A 22,684-nucleotide genomic window follows, 5' to 3' on the forward strand; every position below is an offset into this window, starting at 1 on the left:
CATAAGAAAACAGAGAGTAAGTTAAAAGTTGGAGGAGAAATAATTGGGGAGCTCGAGACTTACAAAGGCGTCAAGCAAGGGTGCCGTTTGAGCACCACGCTATTTAATCTTGCCTTTGCCGACCTGGAAGTCAAGATCAAACAGGTGCAAGAAGAAGGGGTAGTGATAGGAAGGAAAAAAATATGGACATTAGGATATGCAGATGATATAGTGATGATGGCAAAGAGTGAAAGTGGAATGAAAGCAATGCTGAAAAAATTAAAAAGGTACCTGGAAGAAAGGAGATTAGAGCTAACTGTAGGAAAATAGAAGGTGATAAAAATCAGGAAAGAAGGAGGAAGGGGGAAGGAAGAAGAATTCGAATGGGAAAGTGAGAAGATAGAGATGGTTAAAGAGTACAGCTACTTGGGATATGTGATAAGCAGAAAAAATGGAAATAAAAAGCAGATAAAGAAGGTAGAAGGGAAAATAAATACGGGAAGACTATGGGGGCTAGGAGAAAAGCTATTTAGAGAAAATTGGAAGTTAAGAATGAACCTGTTCGACGCACTGATGAAAAGCGTGATTATGTATGGAGCAGAAATCTGGGGATGGAAGAGATATGAAGAAATAGAGAGATTACAACTAAAATACATAAAGTGGGTATTGGGATTAGATAGAAACACGCCAAGTTACTTAATACGATGGGAAACATGAAGACAAGAAATGAAAGAAACAGTACTAGAAAGAGCAATGAGGTATGAAAACAAAATAAGAGAAGAAAGAGATGGCTTAATAAAAAAAGAAGCATGGAGAGAATCAAAGAAAAGGGAAAAAATGAAAAAGATACAAAGGGTAAGAAGGAGGAGAGAGAGGAAAGGCTAGGAAAAAGTAAAAGATATAGAGAGAGGGAGGAGGGAGAAGAAACGAGTTTTGTGAAGAAATAAGAAAAGAGCTAAAGAAAAAAGAAGAAAAAGAAAAAAGAAGAAAAAGAACTAGAAGAAAAGCTAGAAAAGTCAAGATACATAAAGAAGGGGAAGAACTGAAAGAAGAAATGAAAAAGTATAGATTAAAGGAAATTCAAGGAAAGGGAAGAATAAAAGGCCTACAAATAAGGGAAATGTTTAGGTTGGGTAATGAAACGATTGGAAGTAGGTATTGGGAAAAAGAAGAAAATAAGAGATGCAGAATGTGTATGAAAGAGGAAGAAAATTGGAAGCACATAGTAGAAAAATGTAAAAAAAGCAAAAAGGATGGGAAAAAATGGGAAAAAATAATAATAGGAAACAAAGAAAAGATAGCGTTGATGATGGAACTAAAATGGAAAAGAAGAAGAAACGAAGATTAGAAAGAAAAAGAAAAACAAGAAGACGAAATTTCAAAACCTTAGGACAGAAGGAAACAGAAGACAGAGACGCAAGAGTTGCAGACATACCTACATACGTACACATATACACAAAACACACACACACATACACACACAAAACATATACATTATTAATTACACAAACTGGACACGAGACACAATTGTAATGTAAGAAATGAAAACCAAATATAATATATAAGTTGTAAATAAATAAACTATATATATATTTTTTTTTTTCAGTGATTATTTTTAGTAATTTTTTTTACTGGTTTAATAACAAAATAACTCGGAAAAGTCGGTGCTACTATCATCTCCTACTTAAGAGTAATACAATCCCTAAAACTACTTTCAACCCTAAAATTTGCTGTCTACTTACCCCCAATGTCTAGGATGTGCAAACCTTAAAATTAGAGATAGGTTAGTCAAAAACCAATTTGTGCTGAATATCAGCTACGCTCAGTACTTAACGATGAAGTATCATACGTATATGTTTATTTTTTTTAAATTTCTACAATACGAGTATATTAGATAAAATAAATAAAAAGTATTTTCGGTAATTTATAATAACCATAAGTATTAGGATTTATTGGAATATATTGACAAGTACTGAATATTATTAAAAAATATTGGAAGATTCAAAATGATTGAAGCATAATTGAAAGTTATTCAAAATTATGTCTTTAAATAATGTTGAAGCGTGCGCTGCTTTCAGTTAGAAAACGGTTACAATAATCCATATATTATATTCGCACATGTAAATCATGTATACATATATTTTAAAAAACTGTAGAGTGATTCTGACGACGGATATGATGATAATGCGATTATGCTTCCGAAAGTAATTGTTTTGAGTTCAAATACTCAAGTAGATGGAAGCAACGAGCTTTTCGAAACTGATAATGAAGTCAAAAGGGCAAAGAGAAATTCTTCTTTAGTAGAGAGATCTGAATCTATGATTTCTATAACTGCTCGGGACAAAAGTAATGAACACGAAGAAAATGTGCTGGTAATCAATACTTTTTTTCTAATTAATATTATTCCTTATTTAAAGATAATAAAAGTTTAAAATCACATTTATTAGATTACCGTCAAACAGATATGTCCACAATGAAAATCCACTATGAAAGTACTCGTAAGTTCCCAAATTCGACATATTCTTTGATATTCAACAAGTAATGATCAATTTGTATTCAATAATTTTTCATTGGTTATAATAAAAATATTTTTGATGTATAGAATTGTCAAGTTGTAATACCCAATGACGTATTAAAACTTAAAGATAAACAAATGGCTGAATTGAAAAAAGAGAACAAATCTTCAGAAAAAAAAATACAAAAATTTGAAAGAAGAACACAAGCAATTGAATGCCAAGTACGAGGGTTTCCATACTGCAAATTTGAAATTTATTGACAATGTTTGCCATGACGTCAATGAAATGAAAGGTACGTAAATTTCAAAGACAAACATTTTTATTCTAAAGCTTATTTTCATACAAATTAAATATTGCTATTATTTTCGTCAAAACTTGATATAAGTACTTTGGTAGTACTTTATGAAATTACTGATTATAGATAATAACTTCTATGGACTATTACCTGAAAATAATAATGAAAAAATTTCAGCGTCAGGTCTTTGTGAACTGGATGTTCCACCATGGTGTTTTTTTTGACGAATTCAGTAAGATTTATCTCTTTGTTAATTAGCTGATGATTATTACATTTATTTGTGGTTATGGTAATTTTAGCTACGGTCGCATGGGTTTGGTGTGAACTTTTATTCCCTTTTCAATAATAATTCATTCATTGTCATATAGTAACTCTTAATTATTAAAAACTATCATAAATCGACTTCAACAACTTTGAAGTATCATGTATTGCTTTATAATTTCTCGTTTTATTTTTAGATTTGTATTTTTCGTTTCATTTTTTTCTCCAATACAATTTTTTTATTTTTTTAATGTAGATTGTATTATTATGGAGTTTTCTTCACACGTTACTAAGTATATTCTATTGCGATTACATGTATACTGGTGAGAAGTGAATATAAATTTTAATCGTTAAAAAGAATAAAACTTTATTAAAATTTATTAGAAGGTATTAAAAAGTAGCAATAGTGAAATAGTTATTCTAGATGCATATACTATAAAAAATAACCATCAATTTGCAAGTTTATAGTAAAGGTTGTGAATTAATTACGCGGTAAAAAAAAGTATAAATTGTTACTTATCTATATATATATAATTTGATTTAGCTATATTTAATTTTACAACTTCATATTAGTTAAATATTTATACTAAAAGACCGTAGGTTCTGATCGGCCACTATCATTGCTCGCGTATAAAAATGTTCAACTGTGATCAACAATAACTTGAAAACGGTGCGGCGAATCGATTTCAACTTTACACAGTCATTCATAATCATATTTACTCTGTATATGTGCAAAGTTTGAAACAATTCTACAATTTTTCATTTTGCTAGAGAGGTAAATAAATGGGATCTAGCTTCTACTTCTTCAGCTCATTCACAAAAAAATGTTTTTCACCTGTTCACCAGAAATAGTATAAAACTAAAGTAAAATAATATAGTGCGCAGTAAAACTGCAAGTAAATTTTTTTCCGACCCGGTGATCGATGCGCTGAGAGTCAGCTTATTATACAAGCTGAAAATAATACCATGTGATTATCGGCGCGGAAAAAGATATACTTTATTCACATTAATTGTTTTCAACTGTAGAAAGTATATATTTGTATTACATATAACATTACATAATAATATTACGTTTCCAATTAAACGATTTGGTTTTGCTGTTATGATATATAGCATTATCCTCACAAATCATTATGTACAAAAGTGTGTATTTCTCTTTTAAAATAACTAAAGTGGAAGTATTTTCATGTCGTAATATATCGTGTATTTTTATTTCAGTCCTCTTTAAAACAGAAAAGTAAAATTGAAAGTTCTGGTAAAAGCATTGATCCTCCACTCAATGATTATCCGGTTGGAAATTTTGTCAAGGGCAAAAGCGTATGTATATATTAATAAACTCGAGATTTTAAATACTTTTTAAGATGAGATCTGTAGGATGGGAATTATATATTTTTTACAGATACACTTGGGGCTTGGGGAATACATGGATGAAATCACGCATGCAAATTTAATATACGATTCTACAAGCCCGAGCGTCTTTGTCGGTAATATACCAGGTCTGTTCGGAAAGTATCGGGCCTACGTTTATATTTTCGCGCCATAGTGTTCCAACGACCTCTACCGGATAAAAACGTCAACAGTAAAGCCTCACGAATCTATTGGTTACTTACTGACACCTGCCGGACGTATAGTTCATACGCAGCGTGTCTTGTTTACAGTGCCTTTTTTACGTTCGTCCGATTTTGATATTGTCAAAAATGACTGAAAAACAAGATCTATGAATTTGCATCAAATTTTTCTTTCAACTCGGAAAAACGAGTTCGGAAACTATTGAAATGATGCAAAAGGCCTTCGGAAGCGAGTGTATGAGCAAAACACGAATAAAAGAGTGGTATAAATGGTTCAAGGATGGTCGCACTTCTGTCGATAGTGATTCTCATTCCGGCCGACCTTCGACGACAAAAACCGCAGATAATATTGAGCGAGTGCGACTTGCAATCGAACAAGATCGTCGTATGACTGTGCGAGAACTAGAAAAAAACCTTGGGATACCAAAAACTATCATTTCAGAAATTGTAACCGAAAATTTAGGAATGAAACGCGTGTGTGCGAAATTCATCCTAAAATTACTCACAGCAGAGCAGAAGAACATTCGCTTAGAAATTGCTCTGGACAATCTTGAAATGGTCAATAATGATGATAATGTGCTTAGAAAAGTTATTACAGGTGATGAATCATGGGTTTATGGTTATGATCCTGAAACAAAACAACAATCTTCACAGTGGAAGCATTTTGAATCGCCAAGACCAAAAAAAGCACGTCAAAGTTGGAGCAACGTTAAGTCAATGTTGATTGTTTTTTTCGATTGTGAAGGTGTTGTACATCACGAATATGCATCAACAGGTCAGACAATCAATAAAGAATACTACGTTCGAATTTTGAAACGTTTGCATGATGCAGTAAGAAGAAAACGGCCGCACTTTTGGGAAAGTGGTGACTGGCTTCTCCATCATGATAGTGCGCCAGCGTATTCATCCAATCTTGTGCAGCAGTTTTTGAGCAAACATAATATCGCATTGCTTCGACAACCTCCATACAGTCCCTTGTGACAGACATAGCCCCTTGTGACTTTTGGCTGTTTCCAAAACTAAAAAAATCACTCAAAGGACACCGATTCGATGACAAAACAACGGTTGAAAACAATGCGACGAGTGTACTTAAGGCTATCCCTAAAAGTGAGTTCCAGGACTGTTTTGAAAAGTGGAAACATCGATGGAACCGTGTTATTCAATCAAGTGGGGATTACTTTGAAGGATGCCTAAAGATGATAAAGAATAATGCTAGCACGAAAAGATAAATGTAGGCCCGATACTTTCCGGACAGACCTCGTACTTCTCAGTACTTTTGGAAAGGAAGACTTGGTGGTCGGTACAATGACTGGCCGTGAGAGCAACCACAAAATCGGTAAAGAAGGAAAAGCAGAAGATGGAAAAGGTGACAATAATGAAACTGTATTAGAGGGTGAAACAGGGAAAGAACTCAGTAAGACAAAGAAATTAGATCCTAGGAAGGTCAATGCTTGCAAAGGTAAAAATTATAAAAATATCTAAATAATTTATTGAAAAATATCTAAATATGTGAATTAAACTGGAAAACGATAAATAATCTTGAATTTTCATTTTTTAGAATATTACGGTCATTGGCTTGAATATTATGATAAAAAGGAAATAACCAAGAAACAAAAGGCGAAGTATGATCGTTCGACGAAAATAGCAAATTTCAAAGCCTACGCCACCAAGAAAATTTCCAATATGAAACAATTACCAAAATTAAAAAAGAACAAAGAAAACTTTTTACTAGATGAAGTCGATCCTTTAAACTTTGAATTTGTATCTACAAATTCAAATGATCTTGACTGTCAAATGGATTCCATTGTGGGAAGTACTAAGGAAAAGAAGGATTTTCAGGACATATGGGATGAACATTTATTGGTTTCTGATGATGATGAGGAGGAGGAGAAGGATAACGAGAAGGAAGAGCAGGAGGAAGAGGATGACAATTCAGACTCATAGTAGTAGTGTGTATTTATTCAATTTCATTTCCCTTAACCATTTATATTCATTTATTTATTGCGAAATTCAAAATATTACAATATTATTTAATATTATTTTAATAATTAAAAGTTCTCTTTCGAGATGCTTCGAAGTTATTTTGTAGTTCAAAATAGAATAATATTTATTATATTTATATAATATATTTTTGTATAATAAAAATGATAGTTTTGTAAACTATCTTTTCTGTACACTTTTTACCTCTTTTTTACTATCTCTTGTAACGGTTGTTGATTTCTTCGGGAGTAAATCGCCGTCCGTTAACAAAATATCTATGACACCGCCGTTTCCTCTCTTGGCTAGCTCTGTGCTGGACGCGCGGCCTGAAAACGGGCGCGAAAGCACGAAATAATACGAAAGAGCGGTGGTTGTAGGTTCTTAGAAAACGTTGCGGGGGAGAAGGAAACGTAGAGAGAGAATTCGGTGTTATCGAATGAATCTGCCGATTTGCTCAGTATGTTCACAGTAGATTTTATTCGTTACTTATTTACACGTTAGCGCGCATTCCACATTGGCCGAGAGATTCGCAGCACACATCCTAATCATACGTACGCGTGAGAGAGAGAGACAGACAATACAATTTCGAAGGGCACGTAGCCGACGCAATTCGTATACACTTGCTTCCCGGAGCTCTCGCACGCAGTATTGTTATAACGGAAGAGACTTACGCGGGCGAATGCTGCTGCAGACAGCTACGCCTTGGATTCTGACCTAATTATTTGATCGCCGTCGCCCAAAATCGTTGACGGTGGGTATCCTGTCGGCCGATCGCTATCGATGGTGGGCGACGTGCCTGATCCCTCGGGTTGCACGGTAACCTCGAATCGACTTCCGCTGGTCTTCGATCGTAGCCGGCCTTCCCGTGCACTCGCGGTAGTCACTCAACACCGTGCTTGTTGGTCACCACACAGAACCGCTTCTCTGTTCAGTTTTTCTTTTTCCACCGATCAAACACTAGGACTTCGAACGTGCCTTCCCTTCTTGCCGGTCTCACGTGTACTACTCTGCCCGCGTGTCGTAGCTATCTCTATCTCTCTCTCGCTGCGCGAGTCTTTTGCGCATGGCGCGCACTTTCGAGGATCGCTCATTCACGCCTTCACGAGCCCGCTCGTTACGCTCTTTAATGCTTGTCTCCTCAATCGGTTATTTATTTCTGAAGTATATGATAACTAATTATACAGGTAAGTGAGGCCGATGATGTAGATAAAAAATTCATTTTTATAAATAAATCTAGCGACATCGTATTTACATTATTACCTTAAATTGATATTAAAAAATTTCTTGAAAATAATTAAAATATAATAAAATATAAGAGTATTAACATTTAATTTATTTAATATAGAGGTCTTCCTAATGCCGTTCCATTAAATCCCTCACACTATAATTACTTCCAAATACAAAAATCGTCTATTATTAATAATAAATTTTTTAAAACAATCTTGAGAGTTCATCGAAACTTTCAATTTAAATGTTTTCTAAATAAACTGTAACGGGGTTAATACCGTCTTTTTATTTTAAGCGTGCGTACGCATAGAAAAGCGCGCGTGATTACCCGAATGTTCAAACACGAAGACCGGAGAGCAGGAGGGAACGGGAAAAATAACATATGTAACTTTCGATAGTAGGAAGCCATTATATATCTCTTTCATAGAATTGAATTTTAGGCCCCAGTTTACTTTTGCTATTTTACTTAGCTCGAAATAGGTGCTATTGCAGTCTTGAATCACGTTACGAATATGTTCTTCCAATCGGAAGCCTTTCGAGATTGTAATTCCTAGGTACTTGACTGTTTTGTGCGTTCTAATGTTGTCTTTCACAATTTTGATTGTAGGGTTCCTATTCTTGCTTAGTTGGCCTTTTAGCCATATTAGTGCTGACTTTTGTACTGCCAAGTTCATTTTGTCAGACTTGCACCAGTCCGTCATTATATTAATGATTTCTTGGGCTTGTCTTTCAAAATCAATGCGTGTCTTTGCCTTAATGATAGGAAGCACATCGTCTGCGTAGGCTAGTACTTCGCATCCTGCGTCCCTAATTGCCCGGAGTGGTTTGTCAAAGATGACGTTCTAACCTACCGGTCCAAATACTGAACCCTGAGGGCACACCTTCGTCACTGTTTTCAGTGTTTCTTCGAAGTGAGCATATATGCCCACTTCTCGATCACTGAAGTAACTCTGGAGGAGCTTGTAGATGTTCCTTGGGCAGTTTTTTTCTTTTAATTGGGAGAGCAGGTTTGGCCACCATAAGGCATCGAATGCTCCTGAGACATCCAGTGGAATAGCAGCTACGTACTTTGTCGACGGATCAGATTCTGCCTCTTATACTATTTCATATAGTCTTCTGATGGCATCCTCTGTGGATCTATTTGCCTTAAAGCCAATGTAACGGTCCTGTCTGATTTGTCTCCTATTTTCATCTGCAAAACGGCAACCCGTCATACACGAAACAATTAGAGAAAATCGGTAATTGAGCGTAGGCGCTTTTCACACGTATATGCAAATGTGTTAGGGCAACTCTGCGAAAACATTACCATATAAGGAGCGTGACGTCACGACCGTGGGAAAATTTATTGTTTACAACCGAAAATCGTTAATTATAAAGTTTTTTAAACGAACAAAAGTATTTCTTAGTCAAATTTGATGCGCTGATCCTGAATTTCATGTTAGTTTAACTCTCAAATAGATATTTATTAGTCAAATCTAATTTACAAGTTAACATTGTTAGTTATTTTGCAATAAACAACGATATTGTTATTTCAAGTATGCGATTACAATCTCGACGTGTTAAAACAGAAAAGCAAGAATTTGACACTTTGATAACCCATTATTAACTGAGTTATCAATAAATAAACAATTTATAATTTTTTTAAACAATTAAAATGACACGGTTAGATAGAAAATCGATCATAAGTATCGGTAAAATTGATGATTATGATTGTTACTAATTTGCTAATTTTTAAACCGCTAAAAAAGAAAATTGCAAATCTGTTTTTTAATTATTATTCAAAATTAGAGAGCAACATTAATCATCTTTTATACAGATAACAATCTTCTAACCACAAGCGATTTTTCCATGTAAAAATTTCCCATAATTTTATTGTAAAAATGGCGTAATTTGATTATTAAACTGTATAGCTTATAACTTTAAGAGGAGATTTTTCCTAGAGATGCAATTTATATTAAAAAATTCATCTTTTCCAGTTTAATTTTTTAAAGCGCATAATTGTAAATTCGTTCGAGCCATTTTGCGATAAAACGTGTATAAAATTTGCGTCAAAAACAAAAATAGCGTTGTAGGGGCTACCAAGCGTAGAAAGGAGCCCATTTCGCATGTATAAATTCGCTCGTCGCTGCGGCAAAAGGACTCATTCTCCTACCTTGCTTAGCAGCGCGAGCACTGTTGGAAATAAAGCCTCAGCTATCTCCTGAGACGAATTTCTTAATCAGTGGTTAGCCTGTTAACTTCCCATCCTATAGATCTCTAAGAGCTCAACTCATGAGTCCATATCTCTCATGAGAAAAAAGTAGCCTTAGAGATCTTCCCTTCTAAATACACTTGCTATTGAGAGATCAGATTGAGCAGTAATTGCGGCGCTGTCGGGCCTTTCCCCGATAGATGCAATTGCTCTCAATTACATCTCGAAAACGATTCATCGAGTTGGCAAACGTCGTGGTTTGCCACTCGAAAGATTTTCTTTTGATTTTTCAGACTGCGCGCGTGTCAAATTCTTGCTTTTTTCGGAAACGTTATTGCGAATTTTCTGTAAAGAGTCCGAACTTTTATTAACGTGAGAAATACTCAAACGTTACATTTGGCGCCCGAACAGGGACTCTTTAGAAGTTTGTTAACAATTTTCGAGCGAAAGATTATTGATTTGTCGCGTGCGTATTCGAATCTGTATAATGACGAATAGCCGAAAATTGAAGTTAGCGAAACGCAAAAATGCTGCGTTACGAAAAGAAGTTCAGGAATTGCGAGAACGAATTAATATATTAGAATCGCGATTCGAGACGGTGTGCCATGTAACGGCGACGAATATTCGTACCTTACACGAGGACCTGTTGTTTGTACACAATATGTGTACATTCATGGTCGATTCGCTGCCCGTTCCAGCAGCCTAATGACTAGTGCTTGATATAAACATGCTTTACTTCTTACTCTATTATTCGAATGTATTCATGGAGTTAGAAAATATAGCGTAGTCTTTCATCGGTTTGTTGTTTATTAAATTTGAGTAATTAAAGTACGATCTCTTATGTTTTGACTCTCTCATTATTTCTTTGATCAAGGCGACGTTTTAAGCTAATTTCCCAAAATGTCGGGAAATAAACGACGCTCTATTTTCACGTCAACTGAAATCACTTCAGAAGCGATCCTAAACGAGTTAAATAATGACGTTCTGGATGATGATTTGAACGATCACGATAAGAAAACTCGAGAATGGGAAAAAGCGGTTGTTGGGGAGTTAAAACAACTAGATTGTGAACAAACAAAACTATTTCATGATTTTGCTACTATGTCTGAAACTATCAGCAAACTTTGCAACAAAGTCGAAAGACTAACAAGCAAAGTAAATGAACAAGAAACATTGATCTCTACCTTGAAATCAAATTTAGATGACTCAAATGCAATTATCGAACAGTTGAAAGAACGTTGTGATGAAAACTTAAATGATATTATCCGCGCTAAGGATAATATTATTGACGAAATGAAAGAGAATATTTCAGAGCTTAGAGTAGAAGTAGAGAAATCAATAGTAAATGAAAACAGTAAACATACGGTTAACGAGACGATAGTACAGACTTTCAAACAGCCCACGTTGACGTGCCCAAAGTTTGATGACAGCTACAAATATCGCCCCATTAAATATCTAAATGATTTCAAAAGATATTTACAAGCAAGCAATTGTAACACGGCTCAGTTGCTTTGTTTAATTTCCCAATCAATAGCCGGTGTGAATTCTGCTTGGTATGATCTAGTACAACGGGAAATCAATAATTTTAATGATTTTGAACGTTTGTTTAGAGAAAAATTTTGGAATGCAGAAATCCGTAGAAACATTATGCGGGAAATTGAATTTGGAAAGTATTACCCTAGTGGTAAAATATCTAGGTATAATTATGCAATTCGCAAAATAAAATTAGCTTATGATATTAACGAGAGCTTAGAGGAGGAAGAACTCATCGATAAACTCTCACGTCATTTTGATAAGGATGTACGCTTACTAGTGCAAGCTAAAAGCGTACGCAAAGTATCTGAATTTATTAGAATCCTCTCTTCATTTGATAACGACGATTATGTGAGTAATCGCAACTCATCTAAAGAGAACGCTAATGAACATCAAGTCAATAGCATTTCAATCAATTCTTCGATTCAAAAACCTCAAAATAAACGGCGAGAGCGCAAGCCCAAAGCCTCCTTTGAGGAGATCAGTAAAGACTCAGTAAAATTCCAAGAAAACACTGCATCCTCGGGAAACGAGTAAGCGTTGCTTCTCGCAACTCGGATAAGAAAAACAAATCTCAGCGAGTAGCAACGGTAAATAATTGCGATTTGAGTAAAGATTCAAAGGATAGATCAATATGCACTATATTTGATGATCCTCGGGATGAGATTAAGAATGAGCTTGAAAACAACGAAGATAACACTTATATTAGAAAATGCCCTGAAATTAAAGTTATTATAGAAGGCATTTCGGTTAACGCGTTGATAGATTCGGGTAGCGAGATTTCAGCTATCTCCGATGAATTTTATAATCGAAATGCATCCACTTTCAATCTAAAACCGACCTTGCCTATTAGTGGACATGTAATTAAAGTGGCCACTGGACAAAAAACGGTTAAGCTGAAAAAGCAAAGTTATTTAAATGTTAAATTAGGTGACCTTTGCGTAGATCTAACTTTTCTCATTATTCCACATTTAGTAAAGGAGTGCATCATAGGCTATGATACTATGAGAAGTCTAAGGATGAAAATGGATACTGAGCAGGAGAGTGTAACTTTTGAAATAAATAATGTAGTGGGTTGTTTGAGATATAGTGAAACGTCTTTAGATGAAAAAACATATCAGAGTGTGTCGATTTTGCATGAATCAATCCGGTTGAATGTTCTTGTTTTAGCAGGGATGATATAGTTTAATAAGTCTTGGAAAATATTTAATTACTCTAAGATATTTTTCTTTCAAGCTCCGTATTTTTTTAGATTGAAGGATTACTTCGCTGTTACCGTAAAGTGACAGATAGGTTCAGGGAAATTATATATTATTAGTAAATCATTACTTATTATAATTAATTTGAAGCTAGAACAAAGTAAATGTTTTTAATAGAAATCAAGTTTATTTTTAGGGAAATAAATATATTTGATTTTTCCAAAAAATAATAACAAATTTTTATAGTACGAGTAAGTGATAAAATTGCATAAATGAAAATTCTTAAGAATTTCAATATTCTACTATAACTCCATTTAATCTTTGTCACTATTTTCATTCATAACTGAGTCAATATTTACAGTAGCAAATAGACCAGAAAGAAATTTTGCTGGTCTACTAATTTTAGACGTATATTTTGCACTACTAAGATAATAAATATCTGCTGCAATATAAGAACAAGAGCTTTCAGTGTGTAATTCATTAGATTAGCGGTATGTATGGTGCAAAATATGGTTGTACCCTATTGCATTAGATTTGTATTTAACATAGCATTTGTAGGTTTTACTATTTATATGGCTAGATCGTATTAGTGCTTTAATAATATTTGGCTTCATCTTGCCATGTCATCCATTAACTCAGCCAGATAGTAGATAGCTTGGTATAATTGATAGGTATTCATAAAAAATATTTTTAAATCTCATATCAGTTATATTTGGAAAGTCAGTGATGATGTTAGCTTGGTTGTCGTAGTGGGTCTCCTGGACCAACACTATTTCAATAATAATGTCTTGTAATCCGTCGTCATCTTCATCACTCTTCAAACACTTTCCAAAACGATTGTTTAGAAAACATGCAATTTTACAATATGAACCAGTTTTTGGTAGAAGCTTATTGTCCAACTGCTGATGAAGAAGTTTATATTTTTTCCAAGAAATTTGTGAAAAGCCTCTAAAACCCATCTTAATTTTGTAACATAAAAAGACTCATAAGACTCAGTTACTGCTAACTTCGGCTTTTTTCCTTTCGAGGTGATCATGAAAACTCTAATTCCACGACTTCCTAAATAAGGTATCATGTTCCTGAAACCTTTATCCATAATACAAACATCAGCTTTTCTTATGACACTTTTTATACGAGGTCTGTCCCATAAGTATCCGATCTACATCGATTTTTTAGCGCTTGATTTAATCTTCGACATCCGGGAGGTAGGAGGGGGTAGCATCCTTCATAGTAATCCCCACTTGATTGAATAAAATGTTTATATCGATGCTTCCAATTATTAAAGCCCTCTTGAAAGTCAAACTTCGGAATCGCCTTTAGTGGATTCTTCGCATTAGTTTCAACAGTTTCTTTGTCGTCGAATCAATATCCATTAAGCGGCATTTTCAATCAAAGAAACAGTCAAAAGTCGCAAGGAGCTATATCGAGACTGTATGGAGGCTGGAGGAGCTGCACAACACTGTGTTTCAATAAATACTGTTCTACAAGGTTTGATGCGAGCGCTGGAGCATTTTCGTGATGAAGGAGCCAGTCACCGATCTTTCAAAGGTGCGGTCATTTTCCTAATTGCATCACGCAATCTTTTGAAAACTTTAATGTAGTACTCTTTGTCGATTATCTGGTCTGAAGAAGTATATTTGTGGGTTACAACACCCTTATAATCGAAAAAAACAATCAACAATAACATGATGTTCCTTCAACTTTGATGGGCTATTTTTGACCGACGTTCGCATGGAAGCTTCCACTGCAAAGATTGGTGTTTTGTTTGTAACATTTCAATAGTTTTTGCATAACTTTTAACAAAGATTAAAACAAAATGTTGTGTAGGCATTCGTTTCTGCAATCACCTCCTCGTTTGAATAAAATCTTTTCCCCGACAGCCATTTTTTCATATTAGGGAACAAATAGTAGTCCGACGGAGCCAAGTATGGAGAATAGGGGGGATGTGAAATGAGTTGGAACCCTATCTCCATCAGTTTTGCGGCCACAACTGCTGAGGCGTGAGCTGGCGCATTGTCGTGGTGGAAGAGGACTTTTTTGTGGGCCAATCGTGGACGTTTCTCAAAGCAACTCGGTTTTAAAACGATCCGATAACGATGAATAATATTCGCCTGTAATGGTTATACCCTTTTCCAGATAGTCGATGAAGATTATTCCTTGCGAATCCCAAAAGACAGTTGCCATAACCTTCCCGGCCGAAAGAATTCTCTTCGCCTTTTTCGGAGCAGATTCCCCCTTGGTAACCCATTGTTTAGACTATTCTTTAGTCTGTAGAAGTGTAGTGATGTAGCCATGTTTCATCAACAGTGATGAAACGACGCTTAAAGTCTTGCGGATTTTGCTGGAACAGCTGCAAACCATTCTAGCAACACTTCACACGATCTCGTTATTGGTCAATCGTGAGCAATCGCGGCACCCATCTAGCGGATAGCTTTTTCATGTCCGAATGTTGGTGCAAAATATTATGTACCCGTTCGCTCGAGATGCCTACAGTACTAGCAATCTCACGCACCTTCACTCTTCTGTCAGCCATCACACCATATCATGGATTTTATCAATGATTTCTGAAGTGGTAACCTCAACAGGGCGTCCAGAACGGTCAGCGTCTTTTGTGCTCATATGGCTCATATTCTAATCGAAGGTGCACAATCGCCATAATATTTATCAAGCTTCTGTTTAATCTCCTGAGGCGTTTTGCCTTTGAAAAAGTAATGTTTAATCAATATACGAAATTCTTTTCGTCCATTTTTTTACAACCGCTTGATTTCTTTGATTGAAACGAATGTAAAACGCAAAGTAATTGGCCGATCTGGCTGAAACTTGGTGTGTGCTCTTCCAAGATATGCCACTAACTAAAAATAACCTTGATACGTACTAGTAGCGCCATCTCTCTGACTTTGCACGGACTTTTCAAACGACCCTCGTATATGATCCCTTATTATAATGTATAAGAGGACCTATACCTAATAAACAATGGATTGCGAAAATGACATATAAAGAGCGAAATTGACTTATATATACTCGTATTTATATCTGAGGTAAAATAATACATGTAAACCGAGCCGATAGGATTATATGATTCACAGATACAATGAATCCTATTATAGATGCCTAGTTCTGGGAGAAGAGTTGTTGACAAAAGCTAGCCCTGATTAACCTTTATCTTTGAGACACAAAAGCAAAGACAAAGTATGAGACTAAGCTAAGGATCAGTCAATTTTGATCATCGGTGATCCTAACGTAAAATCATAACTCTCTTCTACCGCAATCAATAGATGTAATTGAGATTCTTTTTTCGCATTTCTCACTTGAATCCTCAACGACAGTCATAACCAAAAAAACGGTAGCCTGACTCCCCATTTAACAAAGTTGGGGAAACGAGTCGCCACAAATGTGTAAGCTGTGGTGAGAATTTAGCAAGCGGTAAAAACTTTTATATTTCTCTGCTACAGCTTCAATCTTATATTTTTATATTTGTTTCATGAATTTTGTTATATGATTGGTATAACAAACTATATAAAGTAACCACTTTACAGAAGAGAGAAATAAGGAACTTATCGACCAAATGATGAATAAATCAAATGTTTGTATGTCGAATTTCTGATATATATTTATTATTAAATATTCAATTTCTGTGTTAACATCAATGAATTTATGTTATATATTCAATCTAAAAATTATTTATATCGTTTTTTTCACTTCTTTCTGTATTTTTCGAGTATATAATTCTTCTGGAATAATTTACTGTTCTTCAGTTTCCTAAAACAAAAATTATAGTTTTAAGTTCATGATCGATATTAATTACTAGTTATATATTAATTTACAAAATAATTTCCAAATATAATAAATAATATATTAAATTTATATATTGTTCGAATGAGAAGTAATTTTATAATATATTAATATTTATTATAAGATTTTTGGCAACGAAATGCAGTAACATGAATATATAATATCTACAAGAATAATTAGGGTAAGCAGCATGAAGCAAATTTCTCCGTGGACCGAGCGAACCCCGGTCCAGTATTACAGATGGCTGTTAATGAGATTTTCAAATCGCAAAGTCCACCGAGAATATCATGGGTTTTAGTAGCTGCAGCTGAAATCATAAAACGGCTGATATCAAACGAATAAAAAATAAACGTAGAATAGGAGTCAGATGCTTTCAATGAACAAAAGGATAACAAAAGTACCTTTATATCGAAACCGAGTAAGATACTAATGAATACAGCGTAGAGTAGAAAAGAAATAAAGCAAAGGCCAGCGGCAGAGAGAACTAGTACTACAATAAATATTTGGAGATCGCTCTTCTTGAACAAGAAAGAGAACACAGAATCGCTCAAGCGAATCTATGTATGCGCGCATTGAATGTTGGTGAACTGGAGTATATACAGTGAAAGTAATTGATCGTTACTTCACTGTGTCGGCGAACAACTTGTCTCATATGTCAAGGATTCGTTAGTTTCTCGATTTTTCAATTAGATCTGGGATCTAGTGACATGAAAATTGGTGTCAGTGCCCAACGAAAATAAGAATTGCATCCTCATGTATCTTCTATACGCGCACTGATTTCACTGTTCTTACTTGATTGTCGACAGGTGAAAGAGGTTTTGCCCTTTCTCTTTCACCGATTGACCAACCTTACGCGTTAACACTCTCTCGCTTGCTCATACATACATATCTATTTATAACACATCTTTCTCTCTTTCCCTCTCTAACCTTCTCATTTAGCAATGTAGCTCGTTGACATGCTGTAGGCTCACTGCATTCGTGATGCGCTCTGTATGTCTGTGTATCTCTCTTTATCTCTCTCTCTCCCTCTCTCAGTGACCTTCATGCTGCAATGAGCCTTATACAACGAATAGAAATAATGTGGAAAGAAAAAATTTTTTTATTTCCTTTAAGTATATTTACAATCTGTTTACAACAATAGGTGAATTGTATTAAAAAATGAGCATGTCTAATAGTACTTCTCGAAAAAATAATTATTTGTTATTGTACCATTATATTTCTCATAAAAAATAAAAAATATCGTTATCGATAATTCACCTCCTATTTGTTCACATAAAAGACATAATTAAGCAAAAATAAATTCACAGAAAAATTGTACCTTCTGTAGTCTAAATTGTACCATCAGTACAATTCTATAAATTTGTTTCTAAAAGAAATAATTGGACAATTACAAAGCTCTACGCCAGCGCAAAGTGCATTTCCGGATGACATCCTTGTAAGTTGTAACAATTAGTGGTAATTTGTAATTGTCCTATTATTTCTTTTGAAATTGGGATGCAGTTATTCTTTTGCATCGCTTTATATAGAGTTTTTCCTCTGTGCATAGGAGTTTGTGATCTTGAGCCCCACCACAGATGTAATTGTTTCCAGCTATGAAGTGGTTTCCTTGTGTTTGTAGAAAATTTATACAGTTTTCTTTTGTGATGATTTTGTTTGGAGAACAGTAAACAGCTGTTACCATTAACGAGCCTTTTATGATCAGGCTTGTAGTCTGTAAGTTAATTTCACGTGTGAACAAGTGTACGTAGTGGTTTATTTCTGTTGTGATTATGATCACAATGCCTCCGTGTATTTTGTCTAGTGGATGATTTATTGTGTAAACGGAATAATTCAGTATATCCAAATAATTTTTGGTAGTAAAGTGTGTTTCGGATATTAGCATAATCTCTATATTCTCTTATATTAGAAATGTTTATACTTGTAGATACATCTGCATGAGTCCATTTACGTCCTATTTTGCTAGTTTTAATCTGTACATTATGAGAATTTAATTAGTTTCTATAGGAGAGTGTTTAGTAGATTTATCATGGAATCCATATTTTTCATTTCCTGTTCCAGTGTGTTTTCAAGTTTATTTATTTTGCTTCATATTTTGTTTTGGTTTACAAGTATTGACTGTATATTATTTTGTTTTAGATTTTCACCCTTGATATCTACGTTTTGTTCAGCTGTCGTTTATGCGTAAGATATGTTCTGTTTAACTCTATTTTGATTTGTTTTGATTTGCATTATATTGTCCGTGTCTGTATGATCGAGAGTTTTACTTCTTAGTTTTGGGAAGAGTTTCTTTTGGAGTTGTATATGTACCGTGCATTCTCTGTCACTTGGAGTGTGATTCCCTTGACAATCTGCACATTTTATTTCGTTTGTTCTTTCGTGTATTAGACATTCACTCATCGGGTGTGACATAGCACATTTAACGCAAACTGCACTTTTATAGTATGACAGCTTTACATGTAAAAAATACAAGTGCTCGATGTTTCATTAAAAAACGTCGGTTTTCCTTGTTTTTTAAAGATTATGAGCTATTTTTCGATTTTGCGCAAGATTTTAGACGTATATTGGCATATCTGACGACGATTCAGCGAGTCAAAATACATAAGAGTACACATCGTCTTCAAAAAGTATAGACCACTTTTTTGTGTGTGCCGATGTTGTGTATCATTGTACAAAAATAACCTATACAATAATGATTCCAAAAACTTTTTTATATTTAAGTCACTTTTCATACCCTGTAACGGGGTGTAAATTCCGTTTTATTTTTGTTGTCTCATCCAATGCGCAGTCGTATCGGAATGCGCGCGGCGAGATAGAAATAATCAAATTTTGCTAGCTAACCGGGGAGCAGGAAGGGCAGGTGTCAGTCAACCAACTTACTACTAACAATAACAACAATAATAAATTAACGTTTCAATCATAAATGAACTAGTTTATTTCCTATTTAATCTATAGTACGCTTGGCCCGCGCATTTACGTTTATATGGTGCACGCGACAATCTTATGCATCATTTCGTTTATAATCTCTCACTCACGATATACGTTTGCATGCTCGCTACCGAATTTTTTACAATCGCCGGCGTAAGAGGAGAGTAACCAAGCGCGGTCGTTTAACAAAAATCACGACGCGAAGCTGGCCAGCTTACCTTATGTGAATAGCCGCACTGTCAAGGGGAACAGATTAATATCGTCTTTCCAAAATATAGCTCAGGTCGCCGCTTTTGCCTACGATGGTGATATCACCACTCACTCCGAACGGCAATAACAACGGAAATTATTGATGGACTCGCTTCTGCACTCTTTTTAAACGTTCGTATTTGCGTCTAGCTCCTGTGCACTTCTTAATTCTCGGATGGATGATTCTCGACTGGTTCTTGTACCTTCGCGCGCGTTCCATCCCATATCGTACCGAGTTCCCGTTTTCCGCTTTCCCCGGCCAGTAGGTACTACCCTCGTAGGCAGCCGCGTGATCGAGACGGTAGCGCAAACAAGACGCTTACCGCCACAACCCATATAAAAATAAATTAAATATGAATACTTTTCGGGCGACATTGCCGTTTGGCATAAAGCAGTTATCAATCCCCCATATTAGATCCAACATTTTGAATTCTGTATCACTGACATCATATTTCTGATTAGAGCTTCTAAAAATCCCTATATACTGGTTTTAGTTTGAATCGGTTGAATTTTTCATGTTCGGTCCACCATCTTGGATCCACAATTTTGGATTTTTTCATCTAACCACATCAGTTTTCAAGTGACATTATTTCTCAGCTACAATTTGAGTTGAAAAATGGCCCGGTAGGTTGCGAATTAACAACATTTTTTTCATGTACAACACTTTTTTGTCATTTACTCAAGTTTTCTTCAGTTTTTAACCGTCATATTAGATCTGCCATTTTGCATTTTTGAAAAATGCCAGATGGCTTTCAAAAGTCTGTTCCGAGACGAACATTTTAAGACCTCATAAGTCTCAATCAGTCAAAGCACGTTCTGTTCGTGATGGTGATTCGCTTGACGTGAAATATCCTATACATACGTACAAACACACACACACACACACACACACACACGCACACACACACGCGCGCGCACACACACACACGCGCGCGCGCGCACATACACACACACATAATTAAATGATAATGTATAAGATAACTTTTAGTCAAATTTGTTTTATATATTTGCGATAAATTACTTTTAGAGATGGATACTGAAGAAGATCTTTGAAACTTCATCAAATAAAGAGGTGTATTTCCAGTTCTCCACGATTCGGTCATAAAAAAGTATTATGATTCTGAAAGTAGAGGTGAGTTTGATATTGAAAATAGGAAATCTCAATAAACAAAAAACGTAACAAAGAAGAAAACTACGGCAATAACGACGGTAAGTCTTTGTTTGTGACAAAAATATCTCTTCCTTGTCACCAATTATTTTGCGGGGTAAGTGAGGCACTTTCGCTCAAGGCATTTGAGGGGGAAAAGAGAGGATAGGTCATAAATAAGTTATACAATGACAGAAATCATATTTAACTTAACCTATTATTATTAATAATTATTCGCACTAAACATACGCGCGTATAACATAATCTAAATTATCGACCAACTAACTACAAATAGAATAGTAAACTACTTAAGATAATTACAGATAAATATTTCGCATTTCGTCCTAATACCTATTCGCATACTTAACCTATTACAAACTTACTTAAAAATTACGCGAACCAATACCGGATGAATTGCCCTGCACGTGGGCGCCTGGACGATTCGCCGGTCGCGACTTACACTACTATAAATTAAACTTAAGCGCGAACCTTTAGATAGCCGGCACGTGAATTCTTGGCTATCTTATTCAACGCGCACCGGTCGTCGCATCATCAGAGAGAGAGAAAATGTAAAGAGAAAGAAGAAAAGAAGGCTTAACCTTTATTCACTGCTCCTCGCAACGTCGAGAATTTCGAGCGATGTACTATTGCAGGAAGTACCGGTCGTCGCTGCTGGTCAGATTGTTGCTAGCTGCTGGTTATTGCCGCTGACCAAGTATCTGCAGGCGACATTGACTCTCCTTGCAGGTGGGGCTGGCTGTAGTCGCAGATAAGCTGTTGCCGGTAGGGTTGGCTTTCCTTTCAGCTATCCCAATACTGCACACTCTGCACTCTAGCAGGACTAGGCTTGGACTCTCGCACGCACTTATTCTCGCGCTCGTCTGGCAGGCGCTCAGCGGCGCTCGCTCCTCTCCCTACCTTGACCTATTAGTTAGGCGGCACGCGACGCACCACTTATCGGTCACGCGTTGTGCGCCTGCCTATCCCTGCATGGGCCTAGTACTCTCTCTCTCTCTTTTTCTCACTCTCTCCGCGCTCCTCAACTTTGTCCTGCGCTCAACTGCGCTGGCCCGTCCTTGGCGCTGAAACAAAAAGACCAAGTGTTAGGCGCATACTTTAATGCGCCTAACGTTGGCCAACACGCCTTGCCGAGTGGGGGAAGGAGAATTGCAGACGAGAGACCGGCACACGGCCTGCTCTCGTCACATGTTATTTTGGAACGGAGTTATTTTTAGCGTATTGGTGCATGGATCCAGCTGAGGAAAATGAAATGCATAACGAAAATACTTTAAACAAAAGAGAGATTAGATTAGACTGTACTTTCTTTCCCCTCTCTACGCGCACTGGATCCCTCTATCTATCCTTCTTTCTTTTGCTCGCTCTTTTTGTCTCTCTCTCTCTCTCTCTCTCTCGGTGAGTAGCGACACACTGGTTTTTGAGGCTCTTTTCTTTTATAAACATTTTCCTACATTTGCCACTTCCGCGAGTGGCATATTTTTACAGGCGAATCCGTCCAGCTGGCCACTGCGCTTCCTACTAAAAATTGGCTTTTAGTCAATTTTTTGGCCAGTGGATGAATAAACCGCCTGCCTGGTTACAACATAACCTTCATTAAATCTCCAACTTTGACGAGTTTTGATCTACACATCTCTGCAAACAACGCAAACAACAACACAGCCTCCACTCCAGGAGTGCTACACTCTACACACTACACACTACACACCTTACCGAATTCAACACTTCCAAAATTTTTGCTGCTAAGTACCTGTATCAACAATTATTACCGCTAATCCACATATTTCAATCTACTCGAAGAGACTCC

The 22,684-nt window shown here is 35.8% G+C and overlaps 1 protein-coding gene across 9 annotated transcripts in view; it reads right to left on the bottom strand.

Moving 5' to 3' along the window:
* Positions 1-16,346: 16,346 nt before the first annotated feature.
* LOC131663661 (glycogenin-1) overlaps positions 16,347-22,684 on the bottom strand; it is an 895,804-nt gene continuing 889,466 nt past the window's right edge. For all 9 annotated transcript variants that reach the window (XM_058934184.1, XM_058934188.1, XM_058934187.1 and 6 more), the window contains one exon: positions 16,347-16,508. In XM_058934184.1, the coding sequence (XP_058790167.1) occupies positions 16,491-16,508 (18 nt within the window). In that variant the 3' untranslated portion in view covers positions 16,347-16,490. The remainder of the gene's footprint in view (positions 16,509-22,684) is intronic.

The sequence above is a fragment of the Phymastichus coffea genome, unplaced genomic scaffold, assembly GCF_024137745.1.
Source record: "Phymastichus coffea isolate CEN01 unplaced genomic scaffold, Cenicafe_Pcof_1.1 PCOF00037, whole genome shotgun sequence".
Taxonomy (NCBI): Eukaryota; Metazoa; Arthropoda; class Insecta; order Hymenoptera; family Eulophidae; genus Phymastichus; species Phymastichus coffea.